This window comes from Elaeis guineensis, chromosome 1, assembly GCF_000442705.2.
Source record: "Elaeis guineensis isolate ETL-2024a chromosome 1, EG11, whole genome shotgun sequence".
Lineage (NCBI taxonomy): Eukaryota > Viridiplantae > Streptophyta > Magnoliopsida > Arecales > Arecaceae > Elaeis > Elaeis guineensis.
In genome coordinates, this window is record NC_025993.2 from 147,974,382 (window position 1) to 147,989,963 (window position 15,582).

Consider the following 15,582-nt stretch of genomic DNA (forward strand, 5'->3'; position numbering starts at 1 on the left):
AAAATCATGTTACAATTATCGGATGACCCACGGTCTCTATTCATCCCACAGATACCTGTAGCAGAAATTCCTTGCCAAACGGAATTGCAGCTCTCTTCTCTAATAGCCACATTAGAAATCCCCGCAAGAAAGTTCAACATACAGACATACAACCAACTCAAAACAAAAAGGAGTGAGATCGAGATTGTAGCATCCGTTCTCTTCAAATCTAGCCCACCATGTCCCGTTGAACCAAAAAAAAAAAAAAACACACACACACGCAACATGATTATTAAAAGATCCGCAGCAGCATTCTATATAAAATGGTCATAAAAACAGTTGCAGACTCCATGCCCATCAAGCATTGAAATAAGCAAAAGAAAAGTCCTACAAAAATGATTAATATAAAAGATCAACCATTAAATTAGAGGAGACAACCAAAATCCAAGAAGTGCAAGAACATCAAAACGAATCTCAAGGACATAGGTCGTAACTCCATAAAGTAATTAAGAATTTAAATTTCAGCCATTGAACTTAGCATACTAGTAGAATTATAGTGAAAAATGACTGATGATCAACAAAATATCTTGGAGAATGAATGTAGAGATACTGGAAACTACAGTAAACATAATATTCTGTGAAATCACATGGATTTTGAATTATCAGACATCCTTGCAAGGGTCTAACACTGTATGACATAAAACAATACAGAAAGAACAGGATGGCCAAAGTTCGTATCCATTTTGAGTGCACTTGGAGAGAAGATTAAACACATGCAACCAATTCAAACAAAAGAACGAGACATTTCTTGCAATAGTAATTTATAGTTTTGGTCACTCTAGCCATCTTAAATCCCAATAATGATTCTTATGACTTCATAAAGTCCATTCTTCTGAAAAGACCCCAAAAACAGTTAAAAATGAACCAATCAGCTTTTAAACACTTTGGCTTTCTGTTGTCAATCTCAAGAAACTGTAGAACAGAAACATAACAAAGTAACCTATACAAATGGGAAAAATCTCCAGATGATGCTTATAAGGTTTCAGCTCCATTTCATCTTAGAAATTTCTAGTATTCTGAAAATAATATTTACTCAATGTGAAGGAAAGTAGAATAAAAAAAAAAACCTAAAAAGAACACAAACAATGAAACTGGACATATTGAAAAAAAAAATTGTCTATATAAGAAATCAAAAACACAAAACAAGAAATTTAAAACAAAAATGTGAAATGCAATATATAAAGATGGAAAGAAACAAAAAGCAAAACAAAATATAAAACCAAGAGAATATAAACCTGGATTTTAAAAAATAAATAACTAAATATATAAAGCCACATAATGAACAAAAAATAGAAATAAAGAAATCAAATTCAAAAAAGGAAATGAAGTGAACATAAATATGGCAAGCAAACAAAACATAAAAACAATTAGAACGAAAAGAAAACAAAAATGGATTTATGAAAGTGTACATAATTGTGGGAAATAAACAGGAAATTAAAATACAATAAAATATAAAAGTGGATTTAAAAGAAAATAAAATACATGGAAATTCCAAACATCTAAAACTGGTTGTATAGAAACAGATAATGGAACGAACAAACAACTACAAAGAGAAACAGGAAAAGAAAAAAGAATGTGTGAAAATAAATATGAAGACAGAAACTAAATACAAAGTAGAACAAAATTAAAAATTAAAATTGGATTTTAAAAAAATCTAATTTGATACCAAAGGCTTTATGAAAACTCTTTAAAAATTATGAAATAAATCTATTATCTTGATATGACATAATAATAACTGGAACACTATGCTGCCTCATTATCTACTCTATATACAAGTCTGTCAATCTTTTCAATGTGAGGCCAACTCAAAATGGCAAGAAGTAGACTAATTGCGTTAATCAATCAATAATCACCCACACCACATCATTACCTCTAGATGTCTTAGGCAAACTAGTCACAAAATCCATGATAATACACCCCCATTTCCACTAAAGGATAAGAGGACTGCAGCGATCTTATAGGTCTCTAATGCTTGGCTTTTATTCGAACACACCAAATACTAAGTCACATACTGTACAATATCATTTTTCATATCAAACTACTAGAATTTTTTTCTCAAATCTCCGTACATCTTAGTGCCTCCTAAGTGCACTATCCTTTTTGACAGACATTATTTATGATTTAGTACATTGTAAGGTATATATATTTTGCTGATATGAAAAGAGGGGTATTCTACAATAGTTAAAAATTCTGAATATTGTAAGAGAGTATTTTGAGAATAACAATTTTTTTTAGGAATTACTGATCTAGTGCGCATTTAAATTGTTTTACCTGGCCTGCCCTTGTTGATAGTCTAGTTCCTAATTAGATGGCCATAACTAATAATAAATTTTAAGCATATGCATATCATTGTGTGTCATGTTTTGCAGTTGCCTATGATGCATGATTTGATTTACTAAAAGGTTTAATAATCTTAAACTCTATTCTACATTAATGTTGGGTAATTGATTGGGATTAGACCTATTTATTGGGTGGGGTCGGGCTCAGTCCAAGGGACAACAGCACTTTGTCAGGCCCGAGCCCGGCCCAATCTAGCCATCGGGCCTTCTTCCTAGGCCCTAGCCTTCTCCATACCAAGCTTCGACTTCCAGGCCGAGCCTCAGGCATCCCTGGATTAAGAGAAGCTGGGGAGGTGGGAAGGAGGTCGAGGCTCAGGAGTCGAGAGATGGGGATGATGCGATGAGGAAGCGCAGATGCTAGGACGATTTGAGGTTAAGGATTGAGGAGGACGCCAATGTTAGGACGACATAAGGAGGAGGCAAGGAGGATGGGATGATGCGAGAAGGAGAGCAGGAGGATGAGATGACGTGAGGAAGGCAGGAGGCTAGAAAGGATGCAAGTAGCCAAGCACGCGAGGAGGTAGCAACCAGTGAGAAAGCGGTAGCAAAGAGGAGCAGCCCAAGACCTTCGTTACAATGAAATCATAAATTAGGATCACAAAGAGCCGAAAAGAAAAGGAATTAAGGATTGGAAATTTAGATTATGAGTCCAGACCGAGTCTAAGCCAATCGATGTAAACCCGAGCCCAACCCATTTTAAAATCCGGGCTTGATTTTTAGGTCCGACCCAATTAGGAGGCTGAAAATTATGGCCCAAACCCATTCTAAAGCAGCCGGGCTTGGATGGGCCACCCGCAATATGAGCAAGTCTAATGTAGCGTAATCATTTCTCCCCCTTTCCAGGTTGAATCAGCAAGGGCACTTGCACCTGATTGTACTGTAGCCAGCAATGAGGACCATTTCCCCCCTCTTTTGGCAGTTTGGACTTGTGTATGTGATGTTGTATGTCCACACCTTCCAAGGATGGCTGAAGTAAATCCCGGAGTATAGTTAAACTAATGCATGAGGTCATCACCCTTAAGCAGAACAATTCTGTGCAAATTAGATTGTCCGATGTCATAAATTGGATCTTCACATTTTTAACGCAGAAGGAGATGGTTTAATCTACCAACCAAGATGTATCTTGATAAAGTTGAGACCTGATAATGCTTCGGCCGTGGGCAACGGCCACCCCCAGCATGTAACATCCTGGCAGGGATTCAACTGCTGCTGGAAGTTAATACTTCACTTTTTTGAGAAAAAGGGAAAGATCATCCTAGGCTTTTAAGTTCTCAAGCCAGAGGCCCATCCTTGAAGTTGACAAATGTGGGCCTTCGTGGAGGCCTGATATAGCACCAATAGCACACAGCGTCGCCACAGAAATCAAAAAGCCTTGGCTCACAAAGTTATCTAACTGGATGACTAACATCCCGATAGCCAAGACATCCCGACCAGTACGACCACTGCACGATACAAATTGCAGTCAAAACTTGTAAAGATATTTCAAGCTTAATAAACAACTTAAAACAGGTTGACACCAGCTAAAGCTAAGCTATGCCGGTGCTATTTTAAAGTGCTCCAACTCATGTAACAGAAAGCTATATCACTTCAAGTTTCCCTCGAGCAATAGTTGGCTGCTTAAAAACATCAGCAGAACCCAAAGCGACTGGTCTATCAAGAATTGCTTTTATAAATTGCAATTTTTATGTCAGCAAGAGAGTTATCAGGTGCGAAGCAAGACTAAGGGTGATCCGTGCATATATATATATATATATATGGAAACAAGTTTACAAAAAGATTAGAACAAGCATAAAGTTTCTGGAAAAATCCTGAAGCAGGTACAAAACCGTGGATACAAGTTCCCTGCTACCGATAATGGAACATGATAAACAAACTTCGGGGGAAAAAGAAATTCACCAATAATATCATCCATATGCGCGCGCACAACCAAAACCAAAAAAGGCACCTCAAAATTCAGAAATATTAATTAAAGTCGTTTCCAATATACTGGTGCTTCAAGTGATCAGTCTCAAAAGAGAGCATCGTGGGAGTTTAATATCTATAAGATCTTAACACTACCACACAGAAATTTAGCCAATGTCCTTGAGATCTAAAAGCATTGGAGATAACACAAAAGTCACAAGATCCATAATTATAAAACAGAACAGATCATATAGTCTACAGAGACCAGTGCATCACGTGACCTGCATGATCGTATGTCTTATCCGAGCCATGGTCCAGGCATTGCCCATTTCCCTGAAGAGCTAACTCCAGTTCACCCGAAAACTGGCTGCTACCAGCCTCCGTGACCAGTCCCAGTCCCATCTCATGCTGGATTTCATGTGAGCTGCTCCTGCCTCCATGACCTCTGAGAGCCCAAGGACTAATGTAATCGTTTGCAGCAACTGACCGAGCCGTTGGGATGCCATCAAAGCTGCTGCTTGCTGGAATTGTTGGAGCTCGGTTTCTGGTAGTGTTACTTTCCCATGGCTGAGTTGACAGAAGAGAGAGAGCACAGCTGGAGTCAGAGACTCCCGAAAGACATTCACCTGATGGCACCTCCGGCGTCGAGAAGAGGGTCCCCCCTGCAGAATTCTGCAGATAATGCTGAGGCCCCTGTACCATAACTGCACTAGTTGGAGGATCTAAACCACCATGCCACTGGTTACCAGTCACCCTATCACTAGCCCTAACGGTCGGCCAGACATCTCTTCCAGTACTTGGAAGCCGGGGATAACTGAAGTCCAAAAGAAAGCTTCTCAATCTGCTAGGGTCTTCTGCAGTAGGGTACAGTTGTATGAACTCATGCTCTATTGGATAAAAACAAATGGACAACCAAAATAAAATAAAATAAAACTGAAGCTTAAATTATATTATTTAAAAAAACTGACCATGGAAGGAGGCTGCTAACCGACCATAGCGTGATGACAAAGGCCCAGGAGGTGGCTTCCTTCGACGCTCATTGTGACCTGCCAGACGTCTGCGGCAACTGCGTTTTCCTTGATCAAATTCTGATAACTGATGGAATCTGTGCATGTGTTATTCAAAATCTTGAGTAATCATGGAAGTTGTGAATGACATATTGCTTATTTGTTAACCACTGCTGGACAATGGGATGCACTAGATGTGACACAAGAAATGAAATAAATTAAACAAATTAATTATGTGGGCAGATATAATCATCACAGGAGAATATCAAACTAACACCGCTTATAGCCAAAGGGACTTCCTACCCATCAGAGTAGGGAGAGGCATCACAGCAGAACAATTGTTGATTTCAAAGTAATATTAGTTGTTTGCAGGACTTTCACAAGCACAGACTTGATCAACTGTCAGCAATGTCAATAGACACCAGCACTGGAAGACCTTCCATCACCCGAGTTAATATGTCATGCAGATCATAATCTTTTGGACTTCACTACCCTTCTGAAATTAGTTCTCACTACAACTAAGGATTGATTGAACCCCAACCCACTAACAATTAAGTGAAAATTAATATTAACTAGGCATACTTATATTATTAAAAAAAAAAGTGCTTCAAAGAAACTTGGGCATGACCAATGCAGGTAACCACAGAGAATCACTTGTAATGGATATCAAAGTTTGATGAACAAAATCAGAGCAGAATAGGTTCTAAAAGGCTGATTTTACAACCTGTGCCATAATTTTGTTGGTGATTTTATCACATGGGTTAATCCAGGTTTTTAGCAGCGATCAAAGTCACAGGTTGCTGGAATTTTCAGGCAGACCAGCAATTGATTATTATATTAAAAAATAAAGCAAAAAATAAATCATGAGGACTTCTTGAAATAACAGGGTTCAGATTAAGATTAGAAATCCAGGTTTTGGAGTGGTTTTTAAGTTTTTTTTTTAAAAAAAAAAAAAGACAATGATGAAAAGAATAATAGCCAGAAGAGAAGATACATGATGGAGAGGTAATCACCACCAATAAATGCCTATGAATCAATAGACAGCGTTCCTGCAATAGTTATCAAAAGCATATGGATCGGTCGTCACATTCTAGGTGACTAGGACCTAGAGATTTCACCATGGAGGAAAAAAGGGAGAGACCGCTGAAGTTTTATTTGAATCTGAAGTGAATTGGTATCTCCCATTACATGTTTACAAAAAGAATCCCTTGAGCATAGCATATATTTACCCAATAAAACTAAAAGTTTGCTAAATTAATAATATGATTAAACTTGGACTCCTTTGGACCACACGTAACAACTCCTAGGGTTTCTCACAATTCCATCCATGTCGGCTTTGGTTCTTTCCTCCTCTTCCTTAATATTTTAACATAGATTTGGTATTTCTTATATTTTTATTGTCCCATACCATCACAGTCAGTTCTCCATTACATTGTCCTCAATTAATTTAATTCCTACAGCTCTTACTGAGAACTCTTACCTTTCATAGTATTGCTGCACTTCCATCTCAACATGCTAACTTATGTTATGTCAACTTATTTTCTTCCCACCTTCATCGCTCAATATCTTGAGCCATACACACTGCATGTATTATGGCTCTCTAATAGAATATTCACCCGATACAATCTACGAAACATTTCTGTGGACTACGCCAAAACATTATAAAACTAATCCACTATAGAAAGATGCCTTTTCAAAGCAACTGATCCATCAGAATATAGATCCACATTGACTCAAAATTAAGGTAATATATCCATTAAATGTTATTTGATGACCATCCTCGTGACTGGTGCATATGTTTTATTAACTTAGCAAAGCGGAGGTGGTGAAAGAATAAACTATCTAGTTATCCAAGCTTTAATCTGTGGAAGATTAAAGCACAATTCAGCATAAGGAAGATTCATAAAAGTTTTGCAAACATCTACCATGAATAGTGCAAAAAATATGTATCCAACACCAGTATCTCGCTAGTAAAAGAAACAAGGATGCATTCAATATATTTGTTGTCAATGCTTTCAAATATGAAATCTGCTTAGCATGTTTCCTGCACTTTTTCTGATGCTGGTAGCAGAAATGATAGTTCTTCAATTCATAAACATCCACTTTGTTCAAAGACTTGGCAAAGTGATTCTGCTCCTCACCTCTCTGCGCAATTCCACAAGGACTTCAGCATTCTACCACTTGTCATATCCCATTACCATAACTTAGCAACTTGATATGCAAGCATGCATCCATGAATCCATGCATGCACAGACAATGTCAGGCTCCATCTAAATTCATGAACTCACCATGTCAAACTCCATCTGAGTTTATAAACTCCATCTGAGTTTATGTACTCATTTCTACTTCTATGCATGACAAGTTTTGGTTCAAACCCACACTAATCTTAACACGTCCAATCAACTGCACTGCCTCTAATGATTGCTAGCCTTGGAAGCAGCTTGAATTTTCTCACCGCATTTTCACCCTTTAGGTGTACATATTCCATTTTGCTCCTAGTTGATTCTGAATACACAACTCAAAATCAATATGTTGAAAAGAGCCATTAGGCTCTTAAACATGACATAGACCTGCAAAGTGCCAACCAAAAGGCTTCCAGATACCTGATTGAAAGAAGGTTAAGTCGCATTAGCATTGTAGGTTAAAATTTGTTACCCCCAATGATTATGCTTTTCCTTCGAATATCACTTTACAACTATGATAGGGATACGGGCAGATTCACCAATATGGCAAAGCTTGATAAAGTAGGATACAACATGGCTGGAACAATGAATAAATGTAGATGTTCTTACATATATGACAGCATTTATAAAGTATAGTAGGTCATCAAAACAATGTATTCCATATTTTATACAATAGAACTAGCATCCATAAGGTTCATTTAGTTATCATTTAGACCAATAGACCATAATTCATACTCCATACAATAACATCAACATCACAAACTCCATTCATCATTAAAAGGCCAGGATTCATTAAAACATAAGAAGAAAATAAAGCCCCACCCCTCATTCCTAGAGGTGTCATGGAAACATCTCAGGCTAAGTTGGGAAGTATCTGAACCCTTTTTTAAATCTTGAAAAGTAAGATACTATATGTATTTAACACATATCCTAGAAGCATCCAACAAGTATAGGTATTTTATATGTGCCTAATACAAACAGGGCAAGTAATTAAAATACTTGAAGTTCTTAGCCTTTTGGTCAGTCTAACCTGGCCTTCTTATCCTCCGCTTGTCCTAAATCATGATGCATGTCTAAGTCCCCTCCCACCTCACACCCCTTAGTTCAGCCTCAATAAATTTCACCTTCTGAACAATGTTATCACCCTTGGGCATCCTTTATGTGCTTTTGTTTTCGATACTCCTTCTAAGAGCCTTCCTTCTATTGATACTCCCACCAATGCATGCCCTCCACTACACACCCACTGCCCAAGCATGTCACTTTGTTCATAGCATGACATGTGCCACTAGCATGCCGAACTATTTGGACATTCTTATGACTCAAATGAACTGTTCAGAGTTTCAATTCTTTCATGCAACTAATCAATACCACAATAATTATCAGCTTTATAGTGATTCAAATCAACATCCCTAGTGGCTGGCACCCACCACTCAGATTTCCAATATATCCATATTTAAGAACTTGACTCTTCTTCATCTTTACAAAATTGGAGATGCTTTCATAAGGCAATGGAGCACTGATAAAACTCATCATTCCATAACTTCACAGAATAAATTAAGGCTAAGCAAATAACCGAAACCCGAAAAAACCCACTCAATCCGACCCAATAAACATCGGTTTCGGTCAATTGAAAGACATAAATCGGGTGGAATCGGGTTGGGATTTGTAAAAAAATGGTTATTTACGGTCGGATTCAGTTCCTACACTTTTAAACCATATGAAATCGAACCCAACCGATGTAGTATTTCACAAACTCACTTTCATTTTGGGATGGCATTGTTTAGATTTCAATACTTCATTCCAAAAAATACCACGTCACCCATTTGGATTGATGGGAATATTAATATTGAATTGTTGATGGAAGCATATCAATTTGCGACAATTCTAAAGTTTATAGATAAGTAAATCTTTCATTTTTCTATTTTGTTTTGTACAGGCTCAAAAATAAGTTCAAAATTTATAACTTATAAGGTTTAGACCTTTTTTGCATTAAATTAATCAAAAAAAAAAAGCAAATAAACTTAAATGGGCCAACACTAGACTTGAAATCAATATTAGATCAACATTGAAGCCCAAACCAAAACGATCGGCAACGGGTTGAATTTTCTTCAACCCGATTGAATTCGATCAGATGAAATTTTTCTCTCAACCCGACCGAATCCAACCCGTGCTCAGCCCTAGAATAAATAATTAAATAGACCAAATACTTTGCTTTATAGCTATTAGAAAACCCTCCATTTCCTTAGCTTTCATCATTAACATGCACCATATTGCCTATCATGGTACTCTACACTTTATCCAAGTAAACAAAATCCATGTGTGGATTTTGTTCATTTCTCCAATAGAGATCTTTCTACTAGTTGCCTAAGCATGAAAGTAGCTATTTAGATTTTCTATAGCATTAATCATTAAGCCAAACTGCTTTTGAATATATGTAAAAAATTATACAAAAGAAATACTACAGAAAATTGGTCCCCAAGTGACCAAATTCAATGTTGAACATGTGGATTTTGTTCATTTCTCCAATAGATCTTTCTACTAGTTGCCTAAGCATGAAAGTAGCTATTTAGATTTTTCATAGCATTAAACATTAAGCCAAACTGCTTTTGAATATACGTAAAAAATTATACAAAAGAAATACTAGAGAAAATTGGTCCCCAAGTGACCAAATTCAATGTTGAACATCTGTAGTTGATGCAACATGAATAATATCTCCAAGACTGCATCAAAAAATTGATGGTCAACAATGAGAGCCTAAGTCCATAAATGTTTTATGTGTTTCACAATTTGTCATGCACCATGTCTTGCAAGTTCATTTGCCATCTATAGCCTCCCTCTTAATTTGTTTTCTGTGATGTTTATTAGCACCCGAAAGGTCTTCTTTAAATGCCTCTCTTTGAAAGTCATCTGAACACAGTAGATGAATCCCGCCCTGAGCTTCAAATCGACATACATGATCACTTGTAGGAGAGCATGTACCCAAACTAGTTAAGCCTTCCAAATTATATTGGTGAAAGTAAAGAAAATGCATACCCATAACATCATTACAAAAATCCATCAACCGAACGTCACTGAATTCATAACTCTCAACTCCAAGCTTTCCCTAACTTACTCAAATTTTGTTCTCCCTAGCCCATGCTTCTGCCTTAGCATTTTTATCAAACAACGATAACCCAGCAAGCAAATCTTTTAGAAAATACCAGTCCTCATACAGACAGATGAAAAATGAAAAACCTAACTCAGCATAAGCCATGCAATATCAACCTTATTTTCTTCATCAGAACAAAGCATATAGCGATTTCTGGCTCCTAGTTCCAACAATAATTAATGCAAATATGAGTAGAAAAATCCATTAGACATTACATGTACGCCTCTGAAAGCATCCACGTTAGACAACCACAAAAATAAACTATAGCAGAACCAAATCCCTAATGGAGTCAAAAATAAAAAGAATATATCAAATACATAAAATGACTTGTCAAACTCTATCCTCTGAAGAAGTCGAGAATCACTTATGCAAAGCATGAAAACTACAAGAACTTAAATCCCATAAAACAAACACAAATTAAGCAACGCCAAGCATATCTACAGTCATAAGAATATCATAATAAACATAAGGGGAAAAAAAAAAAAAACCAGTTCTAGCAATCAAAATCTTGAAAACTCGAATATTAACAGCAGAGACAAATTCAATCATTCAAGTTACCGTGGCAACTAAACATACCAGGAGGAAGTGTCTCAATCTTTCAACCAGAAAGCTAACCTTGTAAAGCGCAACAATGTATCACAAATTCAAAAAATAACCAAACAATGTAACATAGCAAACAGCCGACACCAGCCAATATTAAATTACGTTTGAAATAACTCTATAACCATGCCATCTACTTTAGACAGCACCTAAGAAGAGAGACCTAATTGAAATGAAACCTAATGATCGCCAAACACAAACCCTACTACCCAACAATAAACAAACGTGAATACAGAACCCCCAAAACCATGACCAGTAAAAACCTTTACATCGAATCAAGAAGAGAAACCTAACCAAAACTAAAATTATAAATTATTAGATAAAACCCATAGAAACAGAAAAAACTATGATTTGACTAAAAAACAGAGAGATAAAGGAAGAACATGACTTAAAACGCCCATATGTATGGAAAGCAAACATGCAGGAAAAAATATAAAAATATCAAATGGATAGAAAAAGATAAACCATAAATTTCTTTATTTAATAAAACGAATAAAATAGAAGCATGGATGGAGAAAAAAACAATACCAAACAAAATCTAAATGTTTCCATCATCAAAACCGAGTCCAGGACAAATCCCTTACCCAGTAAAGAAGAGGGGAAAAAAAAAGCCAACCACCCAAACCACAGGAAACCAATCTCCTAGTGGGAGTCACAATCATGAACAAAACCCCCAGTCCTCCACCCAGAAATCAAAATCAAAATAAAAATCACACTTTCACAGATCTTGACTCCAACGTTCATTCAAAACGTAGAAAAATCCAAAAAGACCACATCTTTTCCCCAAACCCCCAAGAACCCCCTAAAATAGAACAAGAACCGAAGAATCCAAAAACTAAGCAACAGATGAGGGTCGTGAATCACATCACACCTGCTGCACTGCTGGCAGAACCTTTGCTCGAGCCCTCCTACGATGACCTTGGGCGCCTTGGAGTGCATCCCACACACCTTGTGCCGGCAGTAGTAGGCCTTGGCCCCCGTCAGATCCAACTTGCAACCCTCCACCTGACACCTGGGCGGCCCTTGCCCCCCATGCACCACCCCCTTCCCCCTTCTCGCCGGAGGCGGCGGTGGCGCCGCCAGGGCCGGGACCTTGGAGGAGGAGGAGGAGGACGAGGAGGAAGAGTTCCCGCCTCCGCCGCCGTCCTCAAAGTAGATCTTTTTCCCGAACTTGAGCCCGTTGAGGGAGTCACCAGGGCCGCCGGCCCCGGAGACCGCCGGCGATCTCGATCCCGACTCCATTTCTCTACCCCTGCACAACCCCGTCCATGGACTCTTTGAGACAGATGAGGGGCCAAGAGGGAGGTGGGATTTTTCTTGGGGCGCAGAAAGGCGGTGGGTTCCTTTAAAACTGAGTGAAAAAGAAAGGATGGGTAGGTTTCTTTCGCTTCTCTCTCCTTCGCTCTTTCGCTTCATTGGTCTCTCTGCTGCACTCTCTTTTACTAGCATAAAGCCGACACCTGCCATCTGGGCCATGCCATCTTGAGTTGCAGTACTTTTCTAATAGGGGAGAGAGAGAGATACCAATGGAACAAAGTTAAAATATTTTTCTTGTACAAAGTAGCGGTACCTGTAACAAAAAAAAAAAAAAAAAGGCTTCCCTTTCTTTGCCAAGTGTGTCTGAGATTTTGGGGTTCTTTTACAAAAAATGGGGTTTGCAGGTGGACCGACGCCCAGCGGAACAGAGATTGTGGCATTTTTAAATTTTAACCGAGGAGTTCATGGACACTTTTAGGTGGAATCATTTGCATGGCTTCTTCCCTTTCTTGGGTTTTATAAATAAAAAGATCACCATGATCTTGAAGGTACTTTTGATTTGGTAATGAGCTATTGGAGCGTTTGCTTTACTGGAGAGGGATTTGAGTGGCGTTTTTTGTTCTTTTTCTTTCCACAGGAGGTTTGAAGGTGGGTGTGGCAGTATTGGAAAAGTGGCTTTTAGTAGATCTCTGTGCTCTGCCTTGACAAGATGGGGTTTAAAACAGCCCTTCTCTCGGAGTTGTGCGAGGGTGGAGATTTCATTGGGTGAGAATCTATTGGAGTTTTGGATTGTCTGAGGACGCATTGTCATGGGGTTCTGGGCTATTGGGAGTGGGGGGCACTAACCTCCTTGGAATTGGCTACAAAATCTAGCAAACCAATTATTTGATTTGATTTGATGGTGCGGAATTTCCTCCCAAAGTTGCCCCTCTTTCATCTAAGTAATTATCGAGATGGTTATAACCTGTTTGCGTGTCTAGATCCTAGCTTGTGGAAAGATTAGGATGCAGACTAGAACTGAGAAAATTTTGATTCAGAAGTTAAGCAGGCCAAATATCTAAATATGCTGATTAAATTTATTTTTTATTAACATAAACATTTTAACTAACGAAATGTTATTACCGGTTATCTCCGTGAGAATTATTTTTTATATCTACCTTCTTTTTATGAATAAAAATATCGCCGAGCAAGGGTATGCTTGGATATTTTTATAGAATTAACCTAAAAATTTTATAAAAATCAAATTTTCTGATCTATTTATTTTATAATTTTTAAAAACTTATCCAAACTTAGTTAGGTCCTGATCTTTATATCGTGGAAAAAAAATATATTTTTTTTTTCATACAATTTGAAATGGATAGTGCTAGATTGACACAAAGCTATTTAAATGAATGGCCAATCCACAAATTGTACAAAATTTTTAGCCAAATTTTCTAAAAAAATTCCAAATAGATCCTAATAAGTAGAAATAAATTATGATATAATATTCATCCAGGCATAGTTTCTTCTTACATTTTTATCCTAATTTTCTTATTCCCAGACTACACAGAGCCTGAGTGCATTACATCTCAAAAATTGCTACTGAAGGGTTGAAATCTATAGTTTTTAGAAGAGAAGGGTTTAATTCAATCTTCTTCCTCTGGTTAGGCAAGAGGTGTTGGGTAGAACATTAAATATTGAAGTGGCAAAGACTTGGTGAAACGTTAGGTACTATAAGGCTGTAAGGGGACTAATTTGTAGGTTAGGTACCATAAGGGTACAAGGGGACTAATTTGTTGCTCATGAAGCGATGCGATCATAAGATAGACAGAGAGAGAGAGAGAGAGGACTAATAAAAAGAAAGGAAGAAAACAATTAACTCAAGAAAAAGTACATACGGAAGATGGCTAAGGAGGATGAGCAAATGGCAGTTTGGTCTGTGATTCCTGGAGAAAAGGTTGAGCTGCGCTCAGCTGAGTACATTTAGTCGAGCCGTGGCTTCTTTTCGGATTCTATATTTGGAAATGGTAAACTTCGAAATTTTATTATAATATTATTTTATCATTTTAGGGTTTGTTATCTGCGAAAACCTAGGGCAGCAGAGGGAAGGTCCTTTGGATGTTTTTTTTTTGTTTTTTGATAAAGACCTCCAACTTTCGTTGGCGTTTGGAGAACTTCTCACCAACCAAGCTGTTTGTCTTCTAACGTACCGCTACAGCTCCGTGACAACTAAAGTTGCTGGGTGGGAAAATGACATGTAATCATATTAACAAATTCAAATCTGGTACTACGATTTTCGTATCTATGCAGATATATACTTAATTTTACATATTTATATAATATCAAAAAATTTAAATGATATTTTTTATTTATTTATTTTGGATGAGACTTATTTGATAAAAATAGTATCAAAGCGGATCCTAAATCCGATTTGGAGTTACAGAGAATTTATGGGGCCTCAGATGGGGTCAATTATGTGGATAGTGTTATTTGCAATTAGTTTTGAATCCTTAATTGATATTTATGATTAGATTTACGCCCTTAGTTTGAAAAAAATATTAGGGCTTTAACTAGAGGAGTGCATAAGAATCTATGTAATACTAATCATGGATCAATATAGTACTGGTGCTTCCATTTGAATAGTTGAACCTTATTATGCTAAAGTTTGAATGGAGACTGTACGAGGACTCATGTGAACAGGTGCATGAGACTTGTATACGGGGCTAACTATGAGCTAATCATAATATTCATCATTGGCTTGGATCCATACCACTAAGGATGTTAGGATTTAAATAAAAAAAAAGTATCAGGATCTATGCAGGTATATATTTTTAGGATGTATATTTAGTCTCGATATCTTCTGATTAGCTAGCCTTTGTAGATAATAAAATTCTAGGTGGCTATAATTTTCATTGGATATATTTAAGTAGGAAAGAAAAGATAAAAGAAAGAAACTATATTTTCTTGCATAAAATTATCTATTTAGGTGGCAGTTCTATAAAAAATATGTATATCTTAATAAAAAAGCAAAATACTTTCTACAATAATAGTGCAAGGTTAGATGTTGTGTAAAATAGTATGATTAAGCATATCAATTTATGTTTAATAAAGCCTAATCTGAGAATCTC

The 15,582-nt window shown here is 37.1% G+C and overlaps 1 protein-coding gene across 3 annotated transcripts; it reads right to left on the reverse strand.

Moving 5' to 3' along the window:
• Positions 1 to 4,446: 4,446 nt before the first annotated feature.
• LOC105061255 (squamosa promoter-binding-like protein 14) lies at positions 4,447 to 12,797 on the reverse strand. 3 transcript variants are annotated; one of them, XM_010945247.4, is made up of 3 exons: positions 12,090 to 12,797; positions 5,273 to 5,385; positions 4,447 to 5,167 (listed from the first exon to the last, which is right to left on the reverse strand). In XM_010945247.4, exons 1-3 carry the CDS (start codon positions 12,692 to 12,694, stop codon positions 4,536 to 4,538), a joined length of 1,350 nt encoding a protein of 449 aa, XP_010943549.1. In that variant the 5' UTR covers positions 12,695 to 12,797; the 3' UTR covers positions 4,447 to 4,535. The 3 variants fall into 3 exon arrangements, with proteins under 3 accessions (XP_010943549.1, XP_010943551.1, XP_010943550.1); XM_010945249.4 differs by having other exon boundaries at positions 4,447 to 5,131; positions 5,249 to 5,385; XM_010945248.4 differs by having other exon boundaries at positions 4,447 to 5,134; positions 5,249 to 5,385; positions 12,090 to 12,794.
• Between the last annotated feature and the right edge of the window lie 2,785 nt (positions 12,798 to 15,582).

Excerpts from the sequence above, each read along its gene's own strand:
- LOC105061255 (XM_010945247.4), bottom strand. The coding sequence starts at position 12,694 with ATGGCCCAGATGGCAGGTGTCGGCTTTATGCTAGTAAAAGAGAGTGCA. Across the intron at positions 5,386-12,089 it reads TTCTGCCAGCAGTGCAGCAG|ATTCCATCAGTTATCAGAAT; the intron begins GTGTGATGTGAT and ends ACACATGCACAG. Across the intron at positions 5,168-5,272 it reads GCCTTTGTCATCACGCTATG|AGCATGAGTTCATACAACTG; the intron begins GTCGGTTAGCAG and ends TTTATCCAATAG.